The sequence below is a fragment of the Botrytis fragariae genome (genome assembly GCF_013461495.1).
Source record: "Botrytis fragariae strain BVB16 chromosome Unknown tig00000260, whole genome shotgun sequence".
In the NCBI taxonomy this organism is placed as follows: Eukaryota; Fungi; Ascomycota; class Leotiomycetes; order Helotiales; family Sclerotiniaceae; genus Botrytis; species Botrytis fragariae.
The window spans coordinates 527,239-550,848 of NW_023501005.1; the positions used below are offsets into that span (position 1 = coordinate 527,239).

The 23,610-nt window shown below is 42.7% G+C and overlaps 12 protein-coding genes across 12 annotated transcripts; 6 read left to right on the top strand and 6 right to left on the bottom strand.

Moving 5' to 3' along the window:
- Positions 1-827: 827 nt before the first annotated feature.
- On the top strand, positions 828-1,921 carry Bfra_012148 (putative 6-phosphogluconate dehydrogenase protein; the record flags this gene model as incomplete). Its single annotated transcript, XM_037342468.1, has 2 exons — positions 828-975; positions 1,049-1,921. Exons 1-2 carry the CDS (start codon positions 931-933, stop codon positions 1,919-1,921), a joined length of 918 nt encoding a protein of 305 aa, XP_037187765.1. The 5' UTR covers positions 828-930.
- Positions 1,922-2,255: 334 nt separating this feature from the next.
- Positions 2,256-2,830, top strand: Bfra_012149oa (putative vacuolar atp synthase subunit protein; the record flags this gene model as incomplete). The annotated part of the gene is made up of 3 exons (XM_037342469.1): positions 2,256-2,266; positions 2,347-2,430; positions 2,692-2,830. 3 exons carry the CDS (start codon positions 2,256-2,258, stop codon positions 2,828-2,830), a joined length of 234 nt encoding a protein of 77 aa, XP_037187766.1.
- Positions 2,831-3,340: 510 nt separating this feature from the next.
- Bfra_012150 (putative arv1-like family protein) lies at positions 3,341-4,361 on the bottom strand (the record flags this gene model as incomplete). Its single annotated transcript, XM_037342470.1, has 2 exons — positions 3,341-3,973; positions 4,182-4,361. The coding sequence occupies 2 exons, from the start codon at positions 4,359-4,361 to the stop codon at positions 3,341-3,343; spliced, it is 813 nt and encodes a 270-aa protein (XP_037187767.1).
- A 360-nt stretch (positions 4,362-4,721) lies between these two features.
- On the top strand, positions 4,722-5,409 carry Bfra_012151 (uncharacterized protein; the record flags this gene model as incomplete). The annotated part of the gene is made up of 2 exons (XM_037342471.1): positions 4,722-5,083; positions 5,196-5,409. 2 exons carry the CDS (start codon positions 4,722-4,724, stop codon positions 5,407-5,409), a joined length of 576 nt encoding a protein of 191 aa, XP_037187768.1.
- A 1,663-nt stretch (positions 5,410-7,072) lies between these two features.
- Positions 7,073-8,462, bottom strand: Bfra_012153 (putative serum paraoxonase arylesterase protein; the record flags this gene model as incomplete). The annotated part of the gene is made up of 3 exons (XM_037342472.1): positions 7,073-7,648; positions 7,701-8,130; positions 8,182-8,462. 3 exons carry the CDS (start codon positions 8,460-8,462, stop codon positions 7,073-7,075), a joined length of 1,287 nt encoding a protein of 428 aa, XP_037187769.1.
- A 718-nt stretch (positions 8,463-9,180) lies between these two features.
- On the top strand, positions 9,181-10,011 carry Bfra_012154 (uncharacterized protein; the record flags this gene model as incomplete). Its single annotated transcript, XM_037342473.1, has 1 exon — positions 9,181-10,011. The coding sequence occupies one exon, from the start codon at positions 9,181-9,183 to the stop codon at positions 10,009-10,011; it is 831 nt and encodes a 276-aa protein (XP_037187770.1).
- A 1,076-nt stretch (positions 10,012-11,087) lies between these two features.
- On the top strand, positions 11,088-12,413 carry Bfra_012155 (putative glycosyl transferase family 8 protein; the record flags this gene model as incomplete). Its single annotated transcript, XM_037342474.1, has 1 exon — positions 11,088-12,413. One exon carries the CDS (start codon positions 11,088-11,090, stop codon positions 12,411-12,413), a length of 1,326 nt encoding a protein of 441 aa, XP_037187771.1.
- A 600-nt stretch (positions 12,414-13,013) lies between these two features.
- Bfra_012156 (uncharacterized protein) lies at positions 13,014-14,105 on the bottom strand (the record flags this gene model as incomplete). Its single annotated transcript, XM_037342475.1, has 1 exon — positions 13,014-14,105. One exon carries the CDS (start codon positions 14,103-14,105, stop codon positions 13,014-13,016), a length of 1,092 nt encoding a protein of 363 aa, XP_037187772.1.
- An 833-nt stretch (positions 14,106-14,938) lies between these two features.
- On the bottom strand, positions 14,939-16,729 carry Bfra_012157 (putative triacylglycerol lipase protein; the record flags this gene model as incomplete). Its single annotated transcript, XM_037342476.1, has 4 exons — positions 14,939-15,560; positions 15,626-16,035; positions 16,098-16,439; positions 16,493-16,729. 4 exons carry the CDS (start codon positions 16,727-16,729, stop codon positions 14,939-14,941), a joined length of 1,611 nt encoding a protein of 536 aa, XP_037187773.1.
- A 1,514-nt stretch (positions 16,730-18,243) lies between these two features.
- Bfra_012158 (putative f-box domain protein) lies at positions 18,244-19,233 on the bottom strand (the record flags this gene model as incomplete). The annotated part of the gene is made up of 3 exons (XM_037342477.1): positions 18,244-18,350; positions 18,405-19,137; positions 19,192-19,233. 3 exons carry the CDS (start codon positions 19,231-19,233, stop codon positions 18,244-18,246), a joined length of 882 nt encoding a protein of 293 aa, XP_037187774.1.
- Positions 19,234-21,389: 2,156 nt separating this feature from the next.
- Bfra_012159 (putative ergosterol biosynthesis protein) lies at positions 21,390-21,914 on the bottom strand (the record flags this gene model as incomplete). Its single annotated transcript, XM_037342478.1, has 2 exons — positions 21,390-21,788; positions 21,843-21,914. 2 exons carry the CDS (start codon positions 21,912-21,914, stop codon positions 21,390-21,392), a joined length of 471 nt encoding a protein of 156 aa, XP_037187775.1.
- Positions 21,915-22,247: 333 nt separating this feature from the next.
- On the top strand, positions 22,248-23,395 carry Bfra_012160 (putative 3-ketoacyl- reductase protein; the record flags this gene model as incomplete). Its single annotated transcript, XM_037342479.1, has 2 exons — positions 22,248-22,461; positions 22,532-23,395. The coding sequence occupies exons 1-2, from the start codon at positions 22,330-22,332 to the stop codon at positions 23,393-23,395; spliced, it is 996 nt and encodes a 331-aa protein (XP_037187776.1). The 5' UTR covers positions 22,248-22,329.
- Between the last annotated feature and the right edge of the window lie 215 nt (positions 23,396-23,610).

The window sequence follows — 23,610 nt, forward strand, 5'->3', positions numbered from 1 at the left end:
GTGAAAATGGAAAAAAAACATTATGATAAAGAGATCTTATCTGATGAAATCAAATCATAAGGCTGTACAGACGAGACATTGTGTACAGGGTGTGCAAAGAATACTTGGAGTCAGATATTTAGTCTTGTATGATGGTTCCTCTTTGAAGAGATAATAGATATACATATAGAACAAATTTTAAGATCTTGCCTAGGTAAAAAGTAATGATCGGCTCTCTACCAGTATGCGACGCTGCGCTGGGCCACTGTCGTGGAGGCTCTTTCGCTTCGCTCCAGGGGGAAAAGTATATTCAAACTGCATCCTAGGTAATGCTGCAGTAGATCGAACGCGACATGCTAATATGCCTTTGCATAGGTACCTGGGTACTGGTAGCCGGTAGTCTGAAATGGTCTGCCTCTACGGCAGTGGCCTCGGAGAGCCAGCAGAGCGTCCTAATGTACCGATACTGCAAATATCTTGGTTTTTACTTACGGAAAGTACACATTCTTCTCGGAATTACGTTATATATATTGAACTTGGTTGTTCCTTTACGATACCTTACCAACACTCACATTGCAAAGGGTAAAAGGACACGCTTCTCTTCTGACAGAACAAGGACGAAGGACTGAAGGACTGGTATCCGGTTACAATGAGCGAGTGAAATCGGTGTTTATCCCAAAGTCTTCCTTTGCTTTGTCAACAGTGGGACCAAACGGCTTCATTCCGACCTAGGTGATAATTGTAACTCCGATATACCATCACCATCTACATAGTATGTAATCATACATCCAATATCGGGACCGAATGGTTTGGTATGTATCTTCATAAATGCTCTTGAAAGACGTCTCAAATCCCAATTGAGAGAACAATTTCATACTTTATCATTTACACGTTATAGTAGTTTACTTCGTACATTCTCGTATCTTTCGAACCACACAAAACTCATCCAAAATGGGTCTTCAATTGGCATGGATCGGTCTTGGAAACATGGGTAGAGTTAGTTTCCCAAAACTACATACCCCGCAACTTCATTCAACAAGATAGACGATAGTTAACACAGATATCACAGGGCATGTGCAAGAACCTCGTCGAGAAAGGAAACCTCGATAATCCCCTCATAATCTTCAACCGCACAACCAAACGTGCAGAAGATCTTAGCTCTTCCCTCCCATCCGGCAAATCCACCGTCTCTTCTTCCATTACCGACCTCGTCTCAAAATCCGATATCATTTTCACATGTGTAGGAGACGATGCTGCTATCAACGAGACAATCGATGCCGGAATCAAGAATGGCGCTGCTGGAAAACTTTTCGTAGATTGTTCGACTGTTCATCCAGATACCACTGAAGATTTGGCCAAGAGGATTGGTGCTGCTGGAGGTGATTTTGTTGCATGCCCTGTTTTCGGTGCTCCTGCTATGGCGGAAAGTGGCCAACTTATCTGCGTGCTTGCTGGTTCAAAGGAGTCGGTAGAGAAGATTAAGCCATATACTAAGGGAGTTATTGGTAAAGCCGCTATTGATTTTGGTGGACAACCAGTTGGAAAAGCTTCGCTTTTGAAGGTTATTGGAAATACCTTTGTTTTCAATATGGTTGAGACTCTTTCCGAAGGACATGTTCTTGCAGAGAAATCTGGATTGGGTGTCGAGAATCTTCATCAATTCATCGAGGCTTTATTCCCAGGTCCATATGCCGCATACTCTGGTAGAATGTTGTCGGGCGATTATCACAGGAGGGAGGAACCGTTATTTGCTGTCGATTTGGCTAGAAAAGATGCAAGGCATGCTATGGCATTGGCTAAGAGCGCCGGTACTCAGATGAAGGCTCTCGAGGTCGCAGATGCTCATTTGGAGGGAGTCAAGAACCACAAGGGAGAAGCTGGTGACATTGCTGCTATTTATGGAGCTGTTAGACAAGAGGCTGGCTTGAAATTTGAGAATTAGAATGCGAGATTTGAATTGATATTGTATCGATTAAATGAACGTCGAAATTCAAATATGAAAAAATATGTCTATATGTAACAATCGACTGAAAATCATGAGACCAACAATACCTAATTAGTGAAGAAATGATAAGTAGATTTGATCGCATAAATTATTTATGTATAACGAAAAAGAAAGAGCTGACGCGCCAAGCCAAACCATTAGCGCGAGTAGTACCTGGAAACCTTGAACCAAGCTCCATCATTTAATCACCAACCTCGAATAAGACAACCGCCTTAAGCAACTCCAAACCCTCCGAATCCAGACCTCACGACTTCATTATCACAAATTCATCATGGCAAACGGGTATGGCTCATTGTCCACTCGTGCAATCGTATTCTGAAACTGCGAGATTAGATTCATAGCTAACAAGATGGATTGAATAGTTGGAGTATCGTCATTGGCCTCATTATTGTTGTGCTTGCTTCTGCGGCAGCATGGTTCCTTTCTCCTAAAGGCGAAAATCAAACGTATGTATCTATCGCGCCCCGGTACAGTGTATTTACAGTGCATTGAACTGGTTATGGATGAATGGATGAATGGATATGGGCAATTTTTTGAAATATCGATGGCTAATTTGTTGGTATACAGAATCTGGCGCAGTTCTCTCATCCTCTCTTTCGCAAGTTGTTATCTTATGTGGGGTACGTATTCCCATCGCATCGATCCAGATTACACGGAGAAGAAAAGAGAAGGGATGAGCATAAGGACAATACTGACATTGACAACAGCGATTACGTTCTTAGCGCAATGGCATCCACTCATCGTACCCAGAAGAGGAGACTTAAGACCGGACTATGCAAGACATATGAGTTGAGTGGCTATTACATTTGGACACGCATGATGGTGAAAGAGAATGAAGAAGGATGAGATGTATTATTTGGCGTTCTTGGGATGGGATCGACTCTAATGGAGGAATGAAATGCGACTCGTGTATACTTATAGGAATTGATTGTGGAAATGGAAGCTTTGGTTTGTCACGCACTGAATTGAGATTCCCCTTAGTCCGCCTCCACGGGCAATGGCCTCCGGAGGTCCAACTCAGCGATACTTGTTTCTGTTGATTGTTTCTGATGCGGTCAAGCTCCAAGACCCCGGTTTCCTCGCTGCGCTCGAATGTCGGTTTGCAATATGGTCCTGGGAGTATAGGCATACCTTGTGGGGATCTATACCTTTGCAGTAAAGTTGAAATTGCAGATGCTTAGTTTACTTTGGTAAATGGAGATCTATGAGCATATTATCGTGCTGCGCAGTAGTGCACCATCCCCCCTGCATGTTCTACTATCAGCCCCGTACATATCAATCATCTATGATGTTTGGGATATGTAGCATTCATATTCTTTTTCTCATGAACCTCCCTTCACTCTTCACTCTTCTCAATCACCCTAAGCCCAACCTTCCACCCCATTCTCTACCCAATTCCACTACCGCCCAAAGCGCCTTTCCATCGGCCGCTACCCCTGAATCCCCAACCGTGTCAACCCCATCCAAACCCACCGCCCAAAGTATCCCCCTCCCAATCATCCACCTGCTAATCGCTCCAACTGTCGCCAATATCGCTGCAGTCCCATATCCACAATCCAGTAATATTTTCAAAGCCTCCACATTATTCGCAACAACAGCCCATCCTAAACTTCTTGCCGCAGCCGGTACGTCATACTCCCATATTACCATCAAAATAGGGAATAATTTCGTAGAAGACGAGACTAGTAGCGCTGTAGATACGGAATTCGGACGTGTGTATTTTGGGAGGAGACCGAAGAATACTAGAGGCGAAAGTGGCGACGATGTGAGAAAGCGGATAGAGAGGTGAAAGCTAAGTGTTGAAAGGGCGCAGAGGATGAGAAAGAATATGTACTGGAATACAATGGGTTGAGCAGCTAGGCGGAGGAAATTCGTATTATCTGTTTCGATCGGAGCGGAGATGGGCGCGGAAGTTTGCTTTTCGATACGTGCCCATGTTAGGTAGACATCGAAGAGGAGGAGAAGGACACCAAGACGGATTATTGAAGGCTTGGAAGATAGATGTCAATATAAGATGTGTATCAGGGAAGGGAAACATCATACGTCAAATTGATCATGTTCTCTCATTAAAGTATTATGCAACAAATGTCTATAAACCTTTCCATCACCAAAACCATTAGCCTTCCCCTCCCTCAATTACATATATATATGTATGTTTGTGTGTAAACATCATAAGATTGAGAGAAGAGAAACAAACCTGTGGCTTAATCAAAACCAAATCAATAAACAAAACCACAAAATCATGCTCAACATATTTATCGCAAAATCGCCCACAATTCTTACAAACGGTTAATCGTACTCCATGACCAGTCGATCCTCCGGAATACTCGGTATAGAGCTGGGTAGTCGGGTAGCGACACTCGATACAGATGGGCATTTCATGTATTAGTGAGGAGAGAGGTGAATGGGAGAAGAATGCATTTTGAGGATATATTGAATTGAGATTGTGAGTGAGATGGGGAGGATTGGGGAACGCGAACGCGATGTGGAGGTGGTCTGTGCTGGAGCTTTTAAAACCCCGCCGATGGGAATGGATGTTTATTTTGTTAACTATTGAACTTTACGCTACCTCAACGTGACTGGTAGTATACTACTACATGCCCATCATAGAATGCTTCTTGAATATTTACATACTTTGCTCACAAACTAACTTGGTCAACTAACTCCAATTCCATTCCATGTTTTGGCGCTTAAACTCAACTTTGATACTTACACACTCTCCAGAGCAAACGACAAGATGTCTGAAATCACCTCGAACGGTACCAAAAAGCGCAAACTCACTACTAAGTCTTGTGAGAGAGATACTGCCATTATTGGTTTGCCAAATGAGACTCCTCCACCGAAAGCTCCTGGAAGAAGTGCTACAAGTGTTGCTCAAGCGGCTCAATCTATCGAAAATGCTCAGCCGGGTATGGAGTTTGTTCTTGCTGAATTGTCTAGATTACGAGAGCAAGTAGCAAAGTTGGAAAACGGAAATACTACAGACATAAAACCTGAACCAGGCTCGCCAGTTATCGACTTGACTGATGACGATGACGATGCAGCATCTCCCGTGAAACTAGAGCATGGATTAAATGCCGTTGATGATCTCTATAATGCGTAAGTCCGTCCGATCGTAAACGCACATTTTCCGTGCCTTCTTTCTCTCGATGCTTTGCGTATATTATGAATGGATTAAATACATAGCATATTGGCTTACTAACAATGTTAGCACGCCTCTGCGAGAATTGACAGAAGGCGACAGGAGTAGTACTTTGAGTGACGGCGAACAATTGGAATCTCCATCATTTCCACGGTTATCTGCTAAATGCACGGTTGAGTTTTTGAAGAGTATACATACGGAGGTATCTCAAGTACCCGTCATCGCTCAATGGGGAATGACAATGCCTGCCATCGTCAGAAGGTTTCCCTTGATGGATTTATAACTTCCCCCTCAACCAAATACAGCATTTTCTTATCGCTTTGTGAAGAATTGCTTAGGTGGAAAGTTCCATCGCAAATGGCTGGTAAGAGTCGAAGGGAATAGGACCAACTTTCCAGGTGCATTTATACGCATTGCTCAATCGCGAATTTGACCCCCTCGTTCCTCGTGTTCCTAGTGCACACGGTGCTCAGATAACACCAGAGCTACAGTTTTCAACTATCAAGCGGTTTCCTCTTTTCATTCGTGATAGCGATCACTCGGGATTTCGGTATTACGGGACATATAAAGTTATGCGATCTGTTTATCTTGGACATAACGAAATGCTGGAAGTTCCTGAACATGTCAAAAACTACTGAGCATGTAAGCTTGGGAACCTTCCTGTCAGTGGTCGTTTGAAGTCTGGTCCGAACGTCGAAATTCTGAAAGATATGTGACCTAAAGTTCCAACCGGATTGTGGGACACGACAAGAAAGGAGATATCAAGCTATACAAATGAACATAGTAACTTGGAGGATGGTCTTGAAGTATTAAAGAGATCTATCACAGACGAAGAGGCTCAAAATACCTCAAAGGATGAGATCTTGGCAGCTTTCGAACGAGTGTGTATATCCCCACTCCAGCGAACGGTGAGCTAATCAGCTTGTGTGGAATGATCTTGATGATGAGCCGGGTGTTTCAATGTATTACGAGTACCTCGAATGCGTTGGTTATGATGTTGATCTATACCAAACATTAGTGATCAAGATGAATGAGCTCTGCAAAGGGGGCTGAGGTTTCAATCTTACATCTGATCGACTTTACGATAGGGTCAAGTTTGAAGTGGAGCCTTTGGTGTCAAAGGCATAAGTCCCCGAGTCAGTAGCCATATGAATTCAATCCTAGCTTATAAAGGACTGGGATAATTGCGGAGAGCGTATAGAAGGAGAGATAATGCCTGTGATGGTGCTAGACACAATTTCTTACAATAGACGGGACAAGACACTCTGTCCATAATATTACTCACTACTCAATATTCAAAATCAGCTCGTTACCAATGCTTCTTTTTCTGTGAAAATCTCGTAAGCCAGAATAACATAGTAATAAATTGTCCAGCATGGGACAAAATTTTAGTTCCACGACGCTCACCAAGCCTGTCATATGGACGAGCCGACTTTATTTTTACATAAAATAGTGGGAATAAGAGTTGATTACCATCAAGCCATTTCGCTGCTTGAAAGATTCGTATTATATGAGTGGTTCATTTAGGTGGGCCTACGTATTCCCAATTGCGTTTGTGAGATTTAGGAGGCTATGCCTCACACATTAAAACTTGATGAAGTAGACTTTCTTGTGAGAAATCTCCCCGTCAGTATTTACACCAACCCCGCACATATGCGAACCAGCTTTAAGCCGTATGTTATACTTCAGTTCTGTACATGATTTTCTTGAGAACATAGCGAAGAGTACAGTGTGAGAGTGATCTTAAGATTCTAGGATTTTGATAGATTCTGTCGGCACTCAGATTTTCAGCAGGGTGTAGAAGTAAGCTATTATTTGACTCAATTTTCTTGATGAACTTGCCCACTTAGAGAGCTGTGTTTGGTAACAGGCGCGTGTGGCCAATATTGAAACCTGCTATTCAAACGAATTTGGCATCAAAAATGAGATGATTCATTAACAGCCTATTAGAAGTTCAATATATCCATATATGCACTAAAGCTCTCTCCGTTTATTCTTTCACATATCGAAATAAAAGGATCCAATACGCTGCCTAGGAACATTTTACCAGTCTGAGTATCGTGAACTGCAACCGTGGTAGCTGGTAATGTGTTCCCGTCATCTTCCATCATTTTAACCACATTCCAACCCCATCCTTCTCCCTCACCCATCTCGCCTAATTTAATGATCCTAAACACTGCGCTTGGAATATTGGCCTCTATATTCTGTGAGTTTTTGATTGCTTTATGCAAGGCAGGTACGGTGGCGGCGTAAATATCTCCATTCTTGTCGACACTTATATCATTGATCGGATATGGGAGGTTGATAGTATCAACTTTTCGGAGACGTTGTTCTGGTTCCAAGGAAAATACTTGGATTTGACCAGAGATAGATGAAGGAACATAAAGCAAGTTGTCATGGCCGAGCGCTATCCCATTAGGCACTTTGAGGTTTCCAGGAGATTTCGTCGCACCGCACTCTGTGGAAGGAGGCATACAATAACCGATGCTTCCACCTCCAAGAACGAGGTTTGAATATCCTCGCTGAAGACCAAAGATTAGCGTGAGTTTCGTGTTCAACTTTGAGATGACCTACCGAACTACCCTTTGAACTATGAGCATTCGTAAACATGAATAAATGCTCATCGACCCAAGCCACGTGCCTAGGTGTTTCAATATCGATATTCGTGAAGGTTTGCTTATGGGTCATGGTTTTGCTTCCCAATGTGGTAATAAAGTACTCAATCGTACTATTTGAATCCGTCTGGGTTTGGTTGAAAGGATCTGCTTTTCCAGTGTCTTCGAAAGGGCGATCATTGACGAGAACGATGTGCAACTTCTGATCATTTTTCGAATCCACTCGGATATCAAATCCATGAAGATTAAGTCTCCCATCGTTATTTATCCCTTCAAAATTTTGTGCTTGGAGCCATGTCAATCGGCTCTTGATCGGGCCAGCTCCACGTGTGTCCAGGACGGCAATTCGATCAGACAAACTGCGGCCTGATGCATTTAGATGGTTCAAACTAAAGGACTTAGTTTGTAAGAATTAAAAGTATATGTTGCTGGAGGCATACCTCGGAAACCACTCAGTTCGACCCCTTGTATCCGAACATGCCATATAAAGCATTCCACTTTCTTGGTGCAACCACAAATCTGCACAACCAGCCAAACCTACATCATTAATCTTCTCACATTCGACATCGAAGTTGAGGAAAGGTTCTAAAGCGCGATTGTATCCCAAGGTGCCAAGAATCAATGATTTGTAAATAAATTGATAGAAGATGGTACCGACGACTACACCTACCAGCGCGAGCCGGACACCTATTCTTGCCATGAATCTCAAGTTTAAAAACATAAAGAACAAAAGTAACGGATGATGATGGGATGAATCTCCTCATAATATGTGGCCATTTCGCTCAGACACAGGTTTGAAACCTGAAAAATTACTACGCTATGATCATGTTCGACTTCGACATCAACCCTCAAATTGACAGGTCCAATATGTCTGAGCAGAAACTACGAGGCTCCTTCATCTGATCAAGTAAAGTTATCATTGTTCGCGAATGTCAGAAGAAACAACCGAGTGCTCCGAAGTCACGAGTCACTCATGTGATGTGCTTTGTTGATTGGGGCCCCCAGCTGCGAATTATCAGTTGATATGATATGAAATATCGTAGAATGAGAAGTCGATCTGATAGAATTTAAGCTTGAATAACTTGAGTCCGCTTTGAAAGTACAGCTGGTAAGGTTACATGATACAAACAGAACTTGGGGTTCGGGAGTTTAGGTCATGTTTATCGAATCTACATTAGTCCGTCCAATGTCGTTTGTCCTAGCCCATGGCGTAATTTGAGTTGCTACAAGACAAATGTTTCAGTAGCTGGAAGAAATTGAGGTATATGGAAGACGCTTGAAAGTATCGGTTTGGCATGTCAAGGTGGGAGATAGCCAGATCATTCATCACGTGATGACCTGTGTAAGCCCGGCCTCTTCTTTTTCTACCAGGAACAGATATAAAAATCTACTCTTGACCATATCCCCCTTCATGAACTCGTATGGTCTGCATCTTCCCAATGCTTTTCAAAATCGCTAGATTTTTGAAGAAAAAGTCCCCGCAACTTCTAGTTGTACGTGAAACCAAAATTGATGCAGAAACTCCTTCCTCGAATGATAAGCCACTTTCAAAGCTTGAACCGTCTTCAAATGACGAACCGCCGTCAAAGAATGAGCTTCCCAGTCTCTTACGCCTACCACTTGAGATTCGTCAAATGATCTATATGCAATTGCTCACATGCAGACCTATGAAAATACAGTATCCGTATCGTCCAACGAGGAATTCCCGTCCTCTTCGCATTCACATATCTCCGGAGTGTGAGGTATACACGGGTTTCTCAACCCATATTTTGCTGCCCGAATGTCACATCGAAAAGCTCACCGTTGGCCTCCTCAGCGTGTCTCAACAGATCAGTGATGAAGCTCTCAACGTTCTGTACGGGCACAATGAATTCACTTTACTTTTCTACAGTCCCTCATGGTTTAACCACAGCACTCCATGTACATTAAATGCCGGTAATATGAAGCGTATTCGTGATATACACATGATATGCGAGCGGCGAATCCTACTGAAAGAATATTCAATAGTGAATCTCGAATTATGGCTTCCACTATTGGTGAACGTACGTCGATTCGAAATTTTCGTGCAAAATCCTCTTGCTAGAAGTAAATTTGATGCAGAGCAGGGAATTGACTGGATTGAACCACTTTTAATGACTGTGGCTGAAATCTCAGGAACAAGACCTCGTGTTACAGTTGATGATGAAGGGAGTGCTCCGACGATCAATCTTGTAACGAAGTGTTTTGGCACTGGATTTGGAAATTTGGTCCTTTCTATGGAAGAGAGTTAGAGGACTGCCCACGTTGTTCGAATGGGATTAGGAGGTGAAGTCGGGCATGGCTGGAGGATAGTCAAGCTGGACGTCCTGGTTACTGGTCTCGGTACCAGTCCGGGTGTCAAGAGATAATATCAGTGTTAAGGTCAGGATATAGTATGATAGTATAATGCTGGAGCTACTGAAAGAGGCTGGCACTTTTGATATAATGCAAGATTATCTGACCCAGGAAACTGAATTTACCTAGCCATAGCTAGCTCTACCCCTGAGACCATTTCGCGTAACTTGAACAAAACTTCAACCATGCTTCTACAACTTCGTAAGCTACACACTCGACGCGTCAAAAGATTTGAATCGGAAAGCAAATTCGGCAAATTCATCAATCATATTTGGCCATTGGCAGAAGATATAAGCCAGTATGCAATCCCAACACCAAAGAGAAGCCAGCGCTGCTTTTGCATCTGCACCTGCGGGGAATCCCTGAGCCTCTTATCCACCTAGTCCGACCCGCAAATTTACCCCAGCTTTCACAATTCGGTTTTCATGTGAAGAAGAAAATAACGAGTGTGTCATTGAATTCTTTCGCTGCTTTTAAACAAATTTGACTTCCCCCCACGCTTCATGACTACATATCCCTGGAGAAGACTGATACCATAAATTAATATGCATAGCGTGGAACCTGTAGATCATGATATGAAATTGCGAGCACATGAAAGGAAATCTACAAAGTCCAAAGCTTGACCAACATGATGCCCGCCAATAGGCGTAATCTTTCAGGGGCGGTTAAGTAAGTCTAAGCCCTAAACACGTCTGGTACCTCGGCCGATGTTGCTCTAATCTTCAAGCTTCCAAGCTTACAGCTACAGTATTTAGTTCAGTGACACCATCATGCATATGATGGGATGCAAATACCCCGGATGGATAAAATAGATAAGGTATGGAATCAATTGCGATCGCAATATTCTTCAAGAAATTGTTTTGCTTCTCTGAATATATCCACATGAAAGGTGTTGGTAAAGCTTCATTCGGTTCCTCTTGGAATTTCGCAAAACTCAACAACAATATATACAATTCATGAACATCTATCTATCATGCGACGCAGCCGTTTAAACTTTGCTTGTTTATTCATTGTCATAGCCGGAATACTTTGGCTATCACATTCGACAATAAAAGAAACATATGATCGTGCGAAATTGAATTGGACGGCACGGAAGGGAGATAATGGATTATTTCATAAGCCGGACGATGGAGTCATATCGAGTCCAAACGCAATCATTCCACCAGTTGAAATACCAATTGCAGCAGAGGTTCCCCTAAATCTCAATTTCCCACCTCAAGCTCCCCCTTCTCCTCTCGATGCCTCAACTTCAACTATAGAAAGTAGCTCCGCATTCGACGACACCAAATATCCCTTCCAAGACGATCTATCCCTTCCTCTTCCAACTGTCGATCTCAAAACTCTCGCAAATAAATGGCCTCACAACTATGACCCCGCTATGCCAGTGGGTTCAAGATTTGCCTATGCAACTTTCATGAATACACATAATCCTTCAATTCGCGACCCCTATTTCATGGCTGTCCAATCTCTCATTTATCGTGTTCTTTGGCGATCGTCTTCTAAAACTCATTCTTATCCATTTATCACCTTCGTTGCTTCCCATGTTACTCAAGAACAAAGACAATTACTCGCAGGCGCGGGAGCTATCGTCAGAGAACTGGGCCCATTGGATTGGAACCCTAGTAAAAAGGATTTGACAGATGGAGAAGACAAACCGATCTATTCGCGATGGAAAGATACCTTTTCCAAATTACACATGTGGGCACAGACGGATTTCGATCGGATATTATTTTTGGACGCGGATGCTTTTCCGTTAGAAAATATTGATGAGATGTTTGGGTTGGTTGCTCCTAGAGCCTGCAATGTACTCAAGCAAGAACCAAGTGATCTTTTCCCTGACGGATCAGCCAGTTGTAATGGTGAAGATTTCATCTTCTCGGGAGTACCTCAACTTCCCGGCATTCCGGTGGAGATCAATGTGGGAGCGATGGTGTTTACACCGAGTCAATTAATTTATAATAGGTTTTTACAGAATTATCAGAAATACAATATGTATAATACGAATATGGCAGATCAAGCATTCTTTGCATGGCAGTTCAAACAAGATGGCGCGTTTCCGGTAACGCCATTGGAGAGGAAATGGGGAGGATTCTTTCCCCATGAAGAAGACAAGGGGGAATTGAAGGTGGTTCATGAGAAATTGTGGGCTGCGCAAGGGTGGCTACTGGAAGAGTGGATGGAGGGTTGGAGGGAAATGCTGGAATGGTATGATGGGAGTGGCTTTGAGGGGGAAAGAAATAAAGATGAATTTTTCAAACCAAAGTTGGGAAAACATTCGGGGAATGAGGAGATGTTGTAGGGCCCGTTGAGGTTATTGCATGTGAAATTATGTGGCGACCCGGTAAGATGAGTTGGATGTACATATCCTAGCGGTTACGATCTTATACCTTCTTGATATGCCAGAGTATTTGGAGTGGCTTGTCTTGATATATTCAACTAGACTGATACTTTATAGACTCATTATCCTGTTCTTATCTCTATGCGATAAATGCATGAATTGTAGGAGTAGTAGATATAGGGGGAGACACTTGACCAGCTTGGTTATTTGACATGTAGCCGTGCCAGTGACTGATTTATGTAGGGCAGAGATCAATTAATGATAGACATATGACCTATTGGGTGATGCATCCTCCCAAAACTCAATCACCGCTCATGCACATGCATTATTTGCAGGCAATAAATGCCATTGTAAATTACAACTGGGGCTTGATTTCCATCAAGACATTCTTATATACCCCATTACCAGCTCCGATTGTTGATGAACCTACGCGATTCCAAGCTGCTCGCTGGATGAGCAATATGACTTGAAATACTCTTACCAATCAAAGTGAAAAATAAAAACGACTTCCATCTTTATTACACCAACCAAGTCGATCTTTGTGTACCCATTCGACTCTATTCAACCTTCGTTTAACCACCAGACATCGTTCTCACCACTTTTTTGTACCCCATTTCCAGTTCCTTCATATCCGTCCACAGCCTCATCTTCCTCAGGCTCTAGAGATACCACGTCAGCCCACTCTGCGTTTCCACTATTCCACTCCCCGTACACACCACCAGAATTCATTTGCACATCATTTTCGCCTGGTATTTTTGCCTCAACCCCAGCGTAAGGATCAGCATCAATATCATTCGACATGTCATTCCAGTCAATTTCGGCAGAGGCATCAACGCCATTACTGTCCCCTCCGCCCTCCACATATCCCTCATCGTATTCTGGTCCTGTATCCATATTTGTATCCGAAACTGGAAGCGCCGCCGTTTCATCATATCCTGAATCAGATGAATGGCGAGAATCGGATTCGGAGGAAACAGACGATTCTACGCATTCTTTATCCTTATCTCTGGTTGAAGGTTCTTCATTATCTTCCTCATCGCTCTCCCATGTGATTTCGTCTTTATCATGATTGATATCCACGTCAATATCAAAACCCACTTCTTCCGGTGTCAAATTACTCCCTCCATTGCCCTGAGAAGCGAGACCCTCGATTCTAAGCCCTTGTGTCAGCCCTGGATTTTTCTCCACTTCTTCCATCAATGCCTCTTCCAAATCATTTGCCAAATTTGGTGGGGCACCTAATCCCGCGGCGTCTTCAATCTCGGTTGGTGTGTCTTGATCGGAGAATGGTTGACTCTGTGAGAGAGGGACAGTGGGGGATGTGAAAGGTGGAATTACACCTTCGCCTAAAGTTAAGCTTGGGAGAGCAGAGCTTGTATTTGTAGGGGAAAATAAAGTGGAATCTTGGGGTGGATGAATGAATCCATGATGTGGATGATGTTCGTGATGATGACGATGATGAACATGTTTGTTGTCGGTGGAAATGGATTGCGGCAAATTTCTGGAGCGGGAATGGTTTGGTTGAGAGGGATCAGTGGGGGTATTGCCTGGTACTTTGAGCTTAGGTATCTTAGAGAGGCGATCAGAAGAGCTTTGAGCTATTTTGCGTTTAGGTGAACTGGAGCTGGGATTTGCGTTGGTGTGAGACGTCATTGTATGTCTGTGTTTATGATGTGACTTGAAGCTTCGAACGGATGATTTGTGCGAGTCAAGCTTTTGAGATTGTGTATGTGATTTTGTTGAATGCATGTGTTTGAACGGAAGATTGATTACACACTACGCGGATTAAAAATGCTGCTTGTAGATTGTCTTGTGGCGGGAAACGTGGACGTAGATGTTGAATGTAGATAGAGATTTGAAAGCTGCCATCGAATGATAATCGAAATGAAGTCAAGGTGGAGAGCTACGAGTGAAGGTAGAACAACAAAATAAATGACAAAGAGAATGATTGGTAAAGCTGAGTTCAGTACCCCTCATAACACGTGTGAAAGAGTTTGTAATTTTTAAGACAGATTACTTGCCTCGACTACCAGAACGAATGGAACATTCGATGGTAACGGTTACTGGTATCTGGCTACTTATAACAAAGAAATTTTCGACAATAACGATGAGCGGAAATAGATTCATGGAATGAAGGTAGACAAAGGGGAGATTCACGAGTTCTGGATCGAACTTATTCTTGGGATATCCAATGATCCTTTGTTTGATTTAGACTTGGCATTAAATGTTATTGTTTGATAATAGCCTAAGTCAATGATAGGCATAAATGTATGATATCAATAAATATCATTCAAAAGCTAATAAGCTATGTCTTGGTGCCAAAAGAGAAAGTTCCAGATACCCAGGAAATCCAAAACGCCATCGTATGTAAAACCATGCCAACAGTGTGTTCCTAACACCTAATTCCGAATATTCAATGCCGTAAAAGTATGTAGTAGAAATAAATAAGAGGAACTCAACGAAAATTGGCAATCCCCATAAAAAGTTTATTGCGCGATGCTCGCACCAATACTAGACAGGTACTGACACCTCGCCATCTGTACATCTGGTATGGTTTCCATTGTAACATTTGCAGTGGCTGTCCCTGTAACGTTCTCGGCTTGAAAAAGTATCCTCTGATAATTACTAGTCTTTAATTGTTCCCATCTGGGTGCACTTTTGAGCTTATATGTATTAGGGTCTTTGCTCCTAATAAAGCTGGTCCAGTATGCTTGAATGGATGGTATGAGAGCAGAATCTGGTGGTCCACTGCTACCCCAAATAGAACCTGATTCGGAAGTATGCGTAACACCATACCCACTGGCAGCATTTGCAGATGATAGAACGTCCCAATGGTAATTCCAATTTCCAATTGATGGGGCGTAGAAGTCATGAGAGCCGGATAGGTAGATTCCGGGACAATTGTAGCGCATCTCGCCATAAGCAAGAGCTGCTGCACTCCAGTATGTGCCAGCGTTTGGATATTGAGGCCCCTGAGGGTAGTACTCATGGATGTTACTTAGTTGATCATCAGTAAGTTTGACGAAATTATCCTTTAAAAAGTTGGACATTTCGGCGCTGGAATTAATGGACTGAGGAGTAAATATTGTGCCTTCGTTTGTGTCGTCACTAGAATGAAGAGAACATCGTGTTAGTCTTTTTGGCATAGGTGAGCAGCAGTAAAGAAGGCATACCCATATATCGCAGGAAGTTGAACATATTGCCCAGTGGCAAATAACTTGTAGGTATAATCAGGAGTGAAAACGCCGTCAATGACATTAGACCACATAAACGCCGGATCATCTCCTGCGCCACCTGGTGTTGGAACATTGATATTGCTTTTGGCAAGGATGCTGATATCCAATCCCCTCAAACAAGCTAGTGTGTCACTTTGCCCAGCACAACCAGTTCGTTGAACTAAACCATCGTACTGATATTGTGACTCGTCTACCGTGAGCTGAGCACCGAAAGACTGACTTTCGGCCGCACTAGCATGGAAGAGTCCATCATCGCGACCTCCATATGCAGAAAGCTGAAGATCTACAGAAGCCGCACCCGCGCTTGCTCCTCCAATTGTTACATGTGATTTATTACCTCCAAACTGCTACATATTAATTTCATATGCTATAGTAGACGTATTAAGCCCAAACACTGGCAAAAACTTACTTGTTCAATGTTCTTCTGAACCCATTCAAGCAGGAATCGTTGATCTTTCAGTCCAACGTTTGTATCACCATTCGCCACAACTTCCTTACTGGTCAAGAAACCCCAAGGACCAACACGATAATTGAACGCGACTACGACGATGTCGTGGTGACCCGCTGCAATCAGACTAGTCGCATTCAAGTTTGGGCTGGCAAGGGTATTAAAGCCACCACCCTGAAAGTAAACAAAGACAGGGTGGAGTTTGCTTGCATCAGTGGGTGCATAGATGTCCACGAAGAGACAATCCTCGGTTGTTTTGGATGAAAGCGAGGTCGAAGGTGACGAGTGACAGACTCCACCATGCTGTAATCCTTGAGTCAGTAATGACGAATAAATGAAGTGGGCAAAGTGCACACCTTGTTTGCTATCTGTAAAGTATTATTTACAGCGGGACTTTGAGGGGCTCGAAAACGCAGATCTCCTAAAGGAGCAGCGGCATATCGTAGTCCAAGCCACTGAGTGACGCCGTTACCATTATTAGTTCCCAAATATTTTGAGTATCCTAGATCAACAGTTGTGTTGATCGATGGTGTCGGTGCTGGAGCTGCAGATGAGCAGGCAGCAAGCGTCAGGAATATCAAAGTATTAAACATTTTCCAACTTTGCAAACAGTTTCTTTGCTTAGATTGGAATGAAATCTAGGACTGGACGGAAGAGGGGAATATTTTTGGCAAAGGATTCGATGTTTATATGCATGTTGCAGATACCTTCTGAATCACTGCATGAATATTAGCCCGATGAAAGGTATTGACATGATCCACAACAGTTTGTCGCTGAAGTGTTTCTGCGAAGGGGCTTTGAAAAGGGCACACAAGATCCATCTTTTCCTTTTTTGCTATGCATCCTGGAGGAAGGTGAGCACACTAATACCCCTGCTACCGAGATTCAGAATGAAAAACGAGAGATCTGACAAGGTTTTGTGATGTGCGGAAGAAAACTCAAGAAGATATAAATGTATGTTATACCTCGAATTCGTCACGTAAAGGCAATTTAATTGATCATCTGCTCTTCTATTGCAGATATCGTGATGCTTGAGACCGTCCAGACACAATAAAGATGGGGTACAAGAACTTACATTGCAGCCAATCGTTACATGTATTGCCGAGAATGCGGGGAATGGGGTGGAAATCAAAATGGTGTTATTGTCAAGTGATTTCGGGAAGTTGAATATACACAAGGTAAAGACCACAAAGACATCATCTTGCATGTCTCAGAGGGTGTCATTTTTTAAGTTCACTCGCGACCTTTGAGTATGAGGTGAGATAAATTAAGATTACCCACACAGATGAGATGAGATTCAACGTGATTGATGAGAAGCGAGGGGAATGCTATGCTGGTTGGTATTGAGGTACGAAGTACTATAAATAGCAGTGAATGGATGGATCTCGACTCTCAGAGCACAGCCTGCAATTGCGAGATTTTTTTTGAATTCACGCTTGAGGAGGGGGATGGGATTGGAAGAGGGAAGCGCACGGACCTTCGCCAACTACTTATCTAATCTAATAAGCTTTACCGAGTACCTACGAACTCTTGTTGCTCTACTTTGAAAAGCTTCAGACTCTGTGGGGGCAGCTTACACTCTGTTAACCACCAATGTCACCCTAAAACGAAAAGGTGGCTTGGTAAGATTACATTCGTCTGATTGTATATCCCTCGAATTAAAGGTGTGCTGTTGGATTTGGAAGGGGCTGAGGACATAACTTTTTGTACCCTAGTCACAGCCGTGAATCTTTCAATAACTCTAAAGACGACCAACAACAACTAACAATGACAAACAGCAAAACGATGAAAAGGCTATGTCCATCTAATTTAAAAGAATTCCTACGAAGAGCTTACTGAACTCATCTAAACCTATCAGTTCTGAGAAAGTCCCTCCAGGCTATCCCGCTTATCAATAGTTGGATTACCCGCGTTCATCAATATATTCACACTCTAACAAACTGAAATCTGATAAACGCCCTCGTAAGTACATGTGAATCATGAAACTAGGTAAAACGTAGTAAGTATTCAAATCAAGAACTCAAATGATAAGTACTTGCAGTTCAAGCTGTTCACGCTGTTTGTTGATACCCGGCACGTTTGGGTGTGATCCAAGGTGAAGTATGGATTAATAATCCCATGAACCTATTACAATTGCTTTACTTGAGTGTCCTACTTCTCTTGTCAATGATTCTTCGACATGAAGGAGAAGCTGCGTTGTTCTTAGGACCAATTCTGAGCGGATATCATCAGTACTTTCCCCTCAAATCTCTTGCAAACCCGGCTTACCTTCATATTGAAGCTTATAGAAAACAGGAGCTTCCTCATCACGATGTAGCAAAATTGGAGCAGGTGCTTCTTCCCACCTAGATACTTTGAATTTCAATCCAACATGTTTCTCGGTATCGGTCCACAATAGCCGTTTTTCGCATTCTTCTGGGCTGTCAATGTGCCTCTCGTTCGCATCAACGCGATCCGACAGCCAGTCTCTAAAAACTCTTATGACTCCCTCGCCAATATTAACGCAACTTAGAAACAATCCTCGTTTTGGACCAACTTTAACGATATTGGTGATGGTGCAAAGTTGCGAGAAAAGTTCATGTGACTCAAGATCGACGATTTGAGATACAAGTCCATCGTCTGATTCTGGTAGAAGGGTTGGTCTAGCACTACCTGCCAGATGTCGTATTCTTTCTTCAGACTGAAGCGGCCTAAAGCGCGAATATAAACCGGCCATTTTACCTAATCTCCCTGTATTGTTGACATCTTTGTATATATCTCCCTCTCCAACAACGTCGTCACTTAGTCCATCTGTGCCAAGATAATTGCACAAAGCGTATGGGGTGATGAGTTTCGTAGAGGGATGAAAACACTCAAGGATCAATTTGTGATTCTTCAAAGACGCTGCTGCAATGAGGCGATGATGTATGATTCGGATTATGAGATCATGGAAACGATGGCAGGTACACGCGAGAGGAAGAAGTCGACGGGTAGAAAAGAGTGAAAGGACATTGATGAGGAGCTTTGATATTGTTAGCCAGCTAGTTCATAGGGCTAGACAAAATGGAACACTGACCTCATTAGGTATTGAAGCAATTCCAGTGAAACTATCCACCATTTTGCCGACCTTTGAGTGTCAAATAGTGTGATGAAAAAATGTATGATTTTGGCCAAAGTGAAGCAAATTTATATACAACAAGCTCAACCCTTATTATATTCATCAGATATTTCGAATAGTTCTCGGTGATAAGCCTCTGTGAAATTTGAGGACACGAAAGCACCAGATAAATACGAGAATCGTGGGTATGTCGGATGATATTGAATCAGGAGTAAATCTGATAGATGACCTTGGAGGGTGGTAGCCGTAAAAACAATCTAGACTGTCTAATCAAACCTATGCATTTTTGGGTGGCGACAGATGCAATGAACTTGAATGAGAGTGGGTAGTTCTTTTCTTTGTCCCATGAGATGAGACTGCGAGTAGGGTGAGATATCAAACGCGAGATGCTAGGTAATAGTGACAGTTGTGAACAGTTGTAAACAGTGGCACAGTGTCGTTTTGGGTGTAGAAATGTAGAAGTGTACCTATGCAATGTAACTTCTTTTAATTAATGGAGAAGATATCGATGAGGATGTATGATGGACGGCAATTGTCATTAGAGAAAGCGTTGAACATCATGCCGTGTCATGCCATGCCACGCCATGTCATGTCATCATTCGTTGATTCATGTCGATTCCCCCTTGGAATAATGACGGAAGTGGTAGGTATTTTTCAAATCGATCGATAAGAGATCCCTGTGTTTCAATCTAAAAACGCGTTTGTTAATGCATGCCGGAATATATCCACAAATCACGTGAAGAAAATCGGTAAAGTATGTTCGATCTCGGAACAATATCTATTTTATACAATCGTATGTCATTTGATTGACTGAATCTCAGAATAGAAATTGTGACTTGATAAAACGATGATTCCCGCCCTGAGAAACTCTGGCTGCTCTCCGTTTACCACATATTCCATCGAACAAAGATTTCTATGTAATGTGAGAAGTCTACTCCACTGGAACTTAACCACCGCCAAGTTGCAATTTTAAGGGGGTCGGATCGGGCAAGAGGAACACTGTTGATCTCGAACCTACCCAAGGACACTCCGGGCGAAAGATTCATGATTCCTGCCTCAAGCTTCGAGCTTTTAAACGATCTCACGAAAGGGGTCTTGCTTATCAAGCCGTCCCTTATTCGCCTCGATGGACTACACCACCATGACATTATAGAAGATTCTCGCTACCCATCACTTTATGAAGTTTACAGTCTTCTTGATTTCAAGCCAGTCGGCTCTGTTAAGATTCACTCAGGAAACTCAACTGAATCTACTGCAAAATAATCCTACAGCGCGTGTTATTGTAACTAAGCCGTGATCTTTTCCATCTTTGTCTTTTTATTCGTTTCTTGCCGTTATTTCCCGTTCACAGAAGAAATAGACGCTTTGTTCATCATGTCCGAAGTGTACTATTTCTCTTTTACCATGGACGATTCAAAATTTACTATACATCTTCACCACAGCATGGTGGGTCTTTGTGTGGTTGAGGATGAGTTTGACCACGATGTCGAGGATGGTTCAGACGGTTCGAACGATGCAGATGATGAGTTTAACGAAGATCCCAAAAACGATTCAGACGATCCTCAGAACGATCTCGAGCACAATTCTGAGGATTAAGGCAATGAACCTGTAGGGAGCGTTTCAAAAACATAAAGCATGGCCTTTTTATATGTGAAATCTCATAGGAAACCCCTCCAATAAAAACAAGAAAAAACAAAAACAAACAATAACCAAAACCCATGATTAAGCTGGTCTCTACTCAGATCCATCAATAAGTCGGCCTAAACGAAAATAATAAATCTACGTGAAAATTCGGGGCCTTTTGCCAGTTGAATGTAATATAAATCTGATATCATAATATAAAATGAGAAGAAAAATGCCTATTCCATAATAACATACATTTGTATATATAACTTCACGTGAAATGAATTTGTATAACTTGGAGAAAATTCGATACTTGTCCTATTGTACAAATTAACCATTGTTTGTAATAAGTCTTGGCTGATAATATCGACTCCTCTTGTAGGATCTCAATATTTGTTAACATATACTATACTCACAACCCCTCGAAATGCCTTGAATGCAGTCTCAACTACTGCATCCAAATCCAATCCACTTATTATGTATGTCCTCTTCATCTTCCCCCTCCCGTCCGGCTAGTCCCTCATCCCATTCTCTTATTTGACATAAAATCCCCATTGCAACCACATCCAGATCAGAGTCCCCGTTGACACCGCGGCTGGTCCTGCTAATCCCCTGCCCATCTTCGTAGTGCCAAACACCAACCACTCTCCCATGAAATGTAACCACGCAACAATAAATGTCGCGTATCCCAATTGATATATCTGTGGGTTGCTAATATGATATGCGGTTTGAAGACGAACGATCGCAGTGATAAGAGTCCATGTTCCGAATGTGCGCGAAGAGAGAGGAGTGGCAGATGTGGTTAAAGGATAGGATTGGGAGGTACCTTTACTAAGTGGGATACTGGATATGGGGATGGCGTTATAGATTTGGGAGTTAAAGTGGAGAGTAAAATAGCATTGGACGGTATTGAAAAGAGAAGTGACGGAGATCTAGTGTTAGATTAGTACTGAGACCATATATGAGGCAAGGACGGTGACACTCACGAAAAGAAGCCATTGGGGAAGTACACCTTCATGTTGAGGCAAGTATGCGGTGAGGCTAGTGAGGAAACTCATGTTGAGAAACTGTATTGGAATCTCCGCTCGAGTATGAGATTGAGAAGCGTTTGTGCCGTGATAGTGGGATCACGCCAATGTAAATCAAAACCCGAGAAGCGTTCAGTCAGTCAGCACAACGAAGTAAACAAAAATTAGAGTTTGAAGATCAGCCTTGTACAGGGGTTGGGAACTAAGCTCGCGTGGTCCCGCACTATTGGCAAATCATGTTAGACATTGTTAGTGCCTCGAGTATCTCCAATAGTGAGATGCTACGAGGCTACTCGGTGTTATCATGAACGAATACCGGGCTGAGATTTAGTGGATTTCCTCACCAAAACTTAGTCCAAAGTCATCACCTATTTCTAAGTCCTGGTGGTCTCAACATTTCTCTGAATTGTCTTCCTCTTCTTTCAATTCATTGACAATTGACAAAATGGTTCTCGATACTATTCTGCCAAAGGCTGTCCTTACTGGACTTGCTGGTATTGGAGCTTTCATCGTCGCTGGCAAAGTTATTAGCTACATCCAGCTTTTATTGAGTCTTTTCGTCCTATCAGGGAAGAATGTAAGGATCCTTGATACTTGATGTACCAACAGTTGTAATTGGGTAGAGTTGACTAACATACTCGAAATAGCTTCGAACCTACGGAAAGAAAGGAACTTGGGCAGTAGTGACTGGTGCTTCTGATGGTCTCGGCAAAGAATATGCAATTCAACTTGCCCAGAAAGGATTCAATATTGTCCTTGTCTCCCGTACTGAATCGAAACTTCAAACTCTCGCCTCCGAAATTCAAACCAAATATGCCGGCTCGAACATCCAGACAAAGATTCTTGCCATGGATTTCGCTGCCAATAGGGATGAGGATTATGCAAAGTTGAAGGCTCTTGTTGATGGACTTGATGTAGGAATCTTGGTCAACAATGTCGGACAAAGTCACAGCATTCCAGTGCCATTTATTCAGACACCAAAGGAGGAAATGAGAGACATCATTACCATCAACTGCACAGGTACACTTCGAGTTACCCAAATTGTAGCCCCTGGAATGGTTCAACGCAAACGCGGTTTGATCTTAACTATGGGTTCGTTTGGTGGATGGTTACCGACTCCTTTACTGGCTACATACTCTGGAAGCAAGGCATTCTTACAACAATGGTCAACATCCCTTGGAGGCGAACTTAAGGGTACAGGCGTCGACGTCGAGCTAGTATTGAGCTACCTTGTTACGACCGCAATGAGCAAGATTCGACGTACCAGCATGTTTATTCCAAACCCAAGAACATTTGTCAAGACTACTCTGGCCAAGATTGGTAGAAGTGGAGGAGCTCAGAAGATGGCTTATACAAGTACACCATTTTGGGGTCATGCGTTAATGCAATGGTGGTTAGAGAATACCTTAGGAGTCGGAGGGTCGTTTGTGGTAGATCAAAATAAAGGCATGCATCAGAGCATCAGAACCAGAGCTTTGAAGAAAGCCGAAAGGGATGCTAAGAAGGCATGATTCAATGAACCAATAGAGCTTGACCAGGCTGAGGAGCGAAACGAAGAGTGGAAGGCGAGCGGTGGATGAACGAAATGCACAAATTGCTAGACGTCTTATGCTAGGAATTGGGTGATTGGCTTCATGATGACAGTGAGGAACTCATGAGAAGCAACTATAGATTAAATCTTCTCTGGTTTTTTCGAGATAGATGAGAAGAGTATACAATCAATATC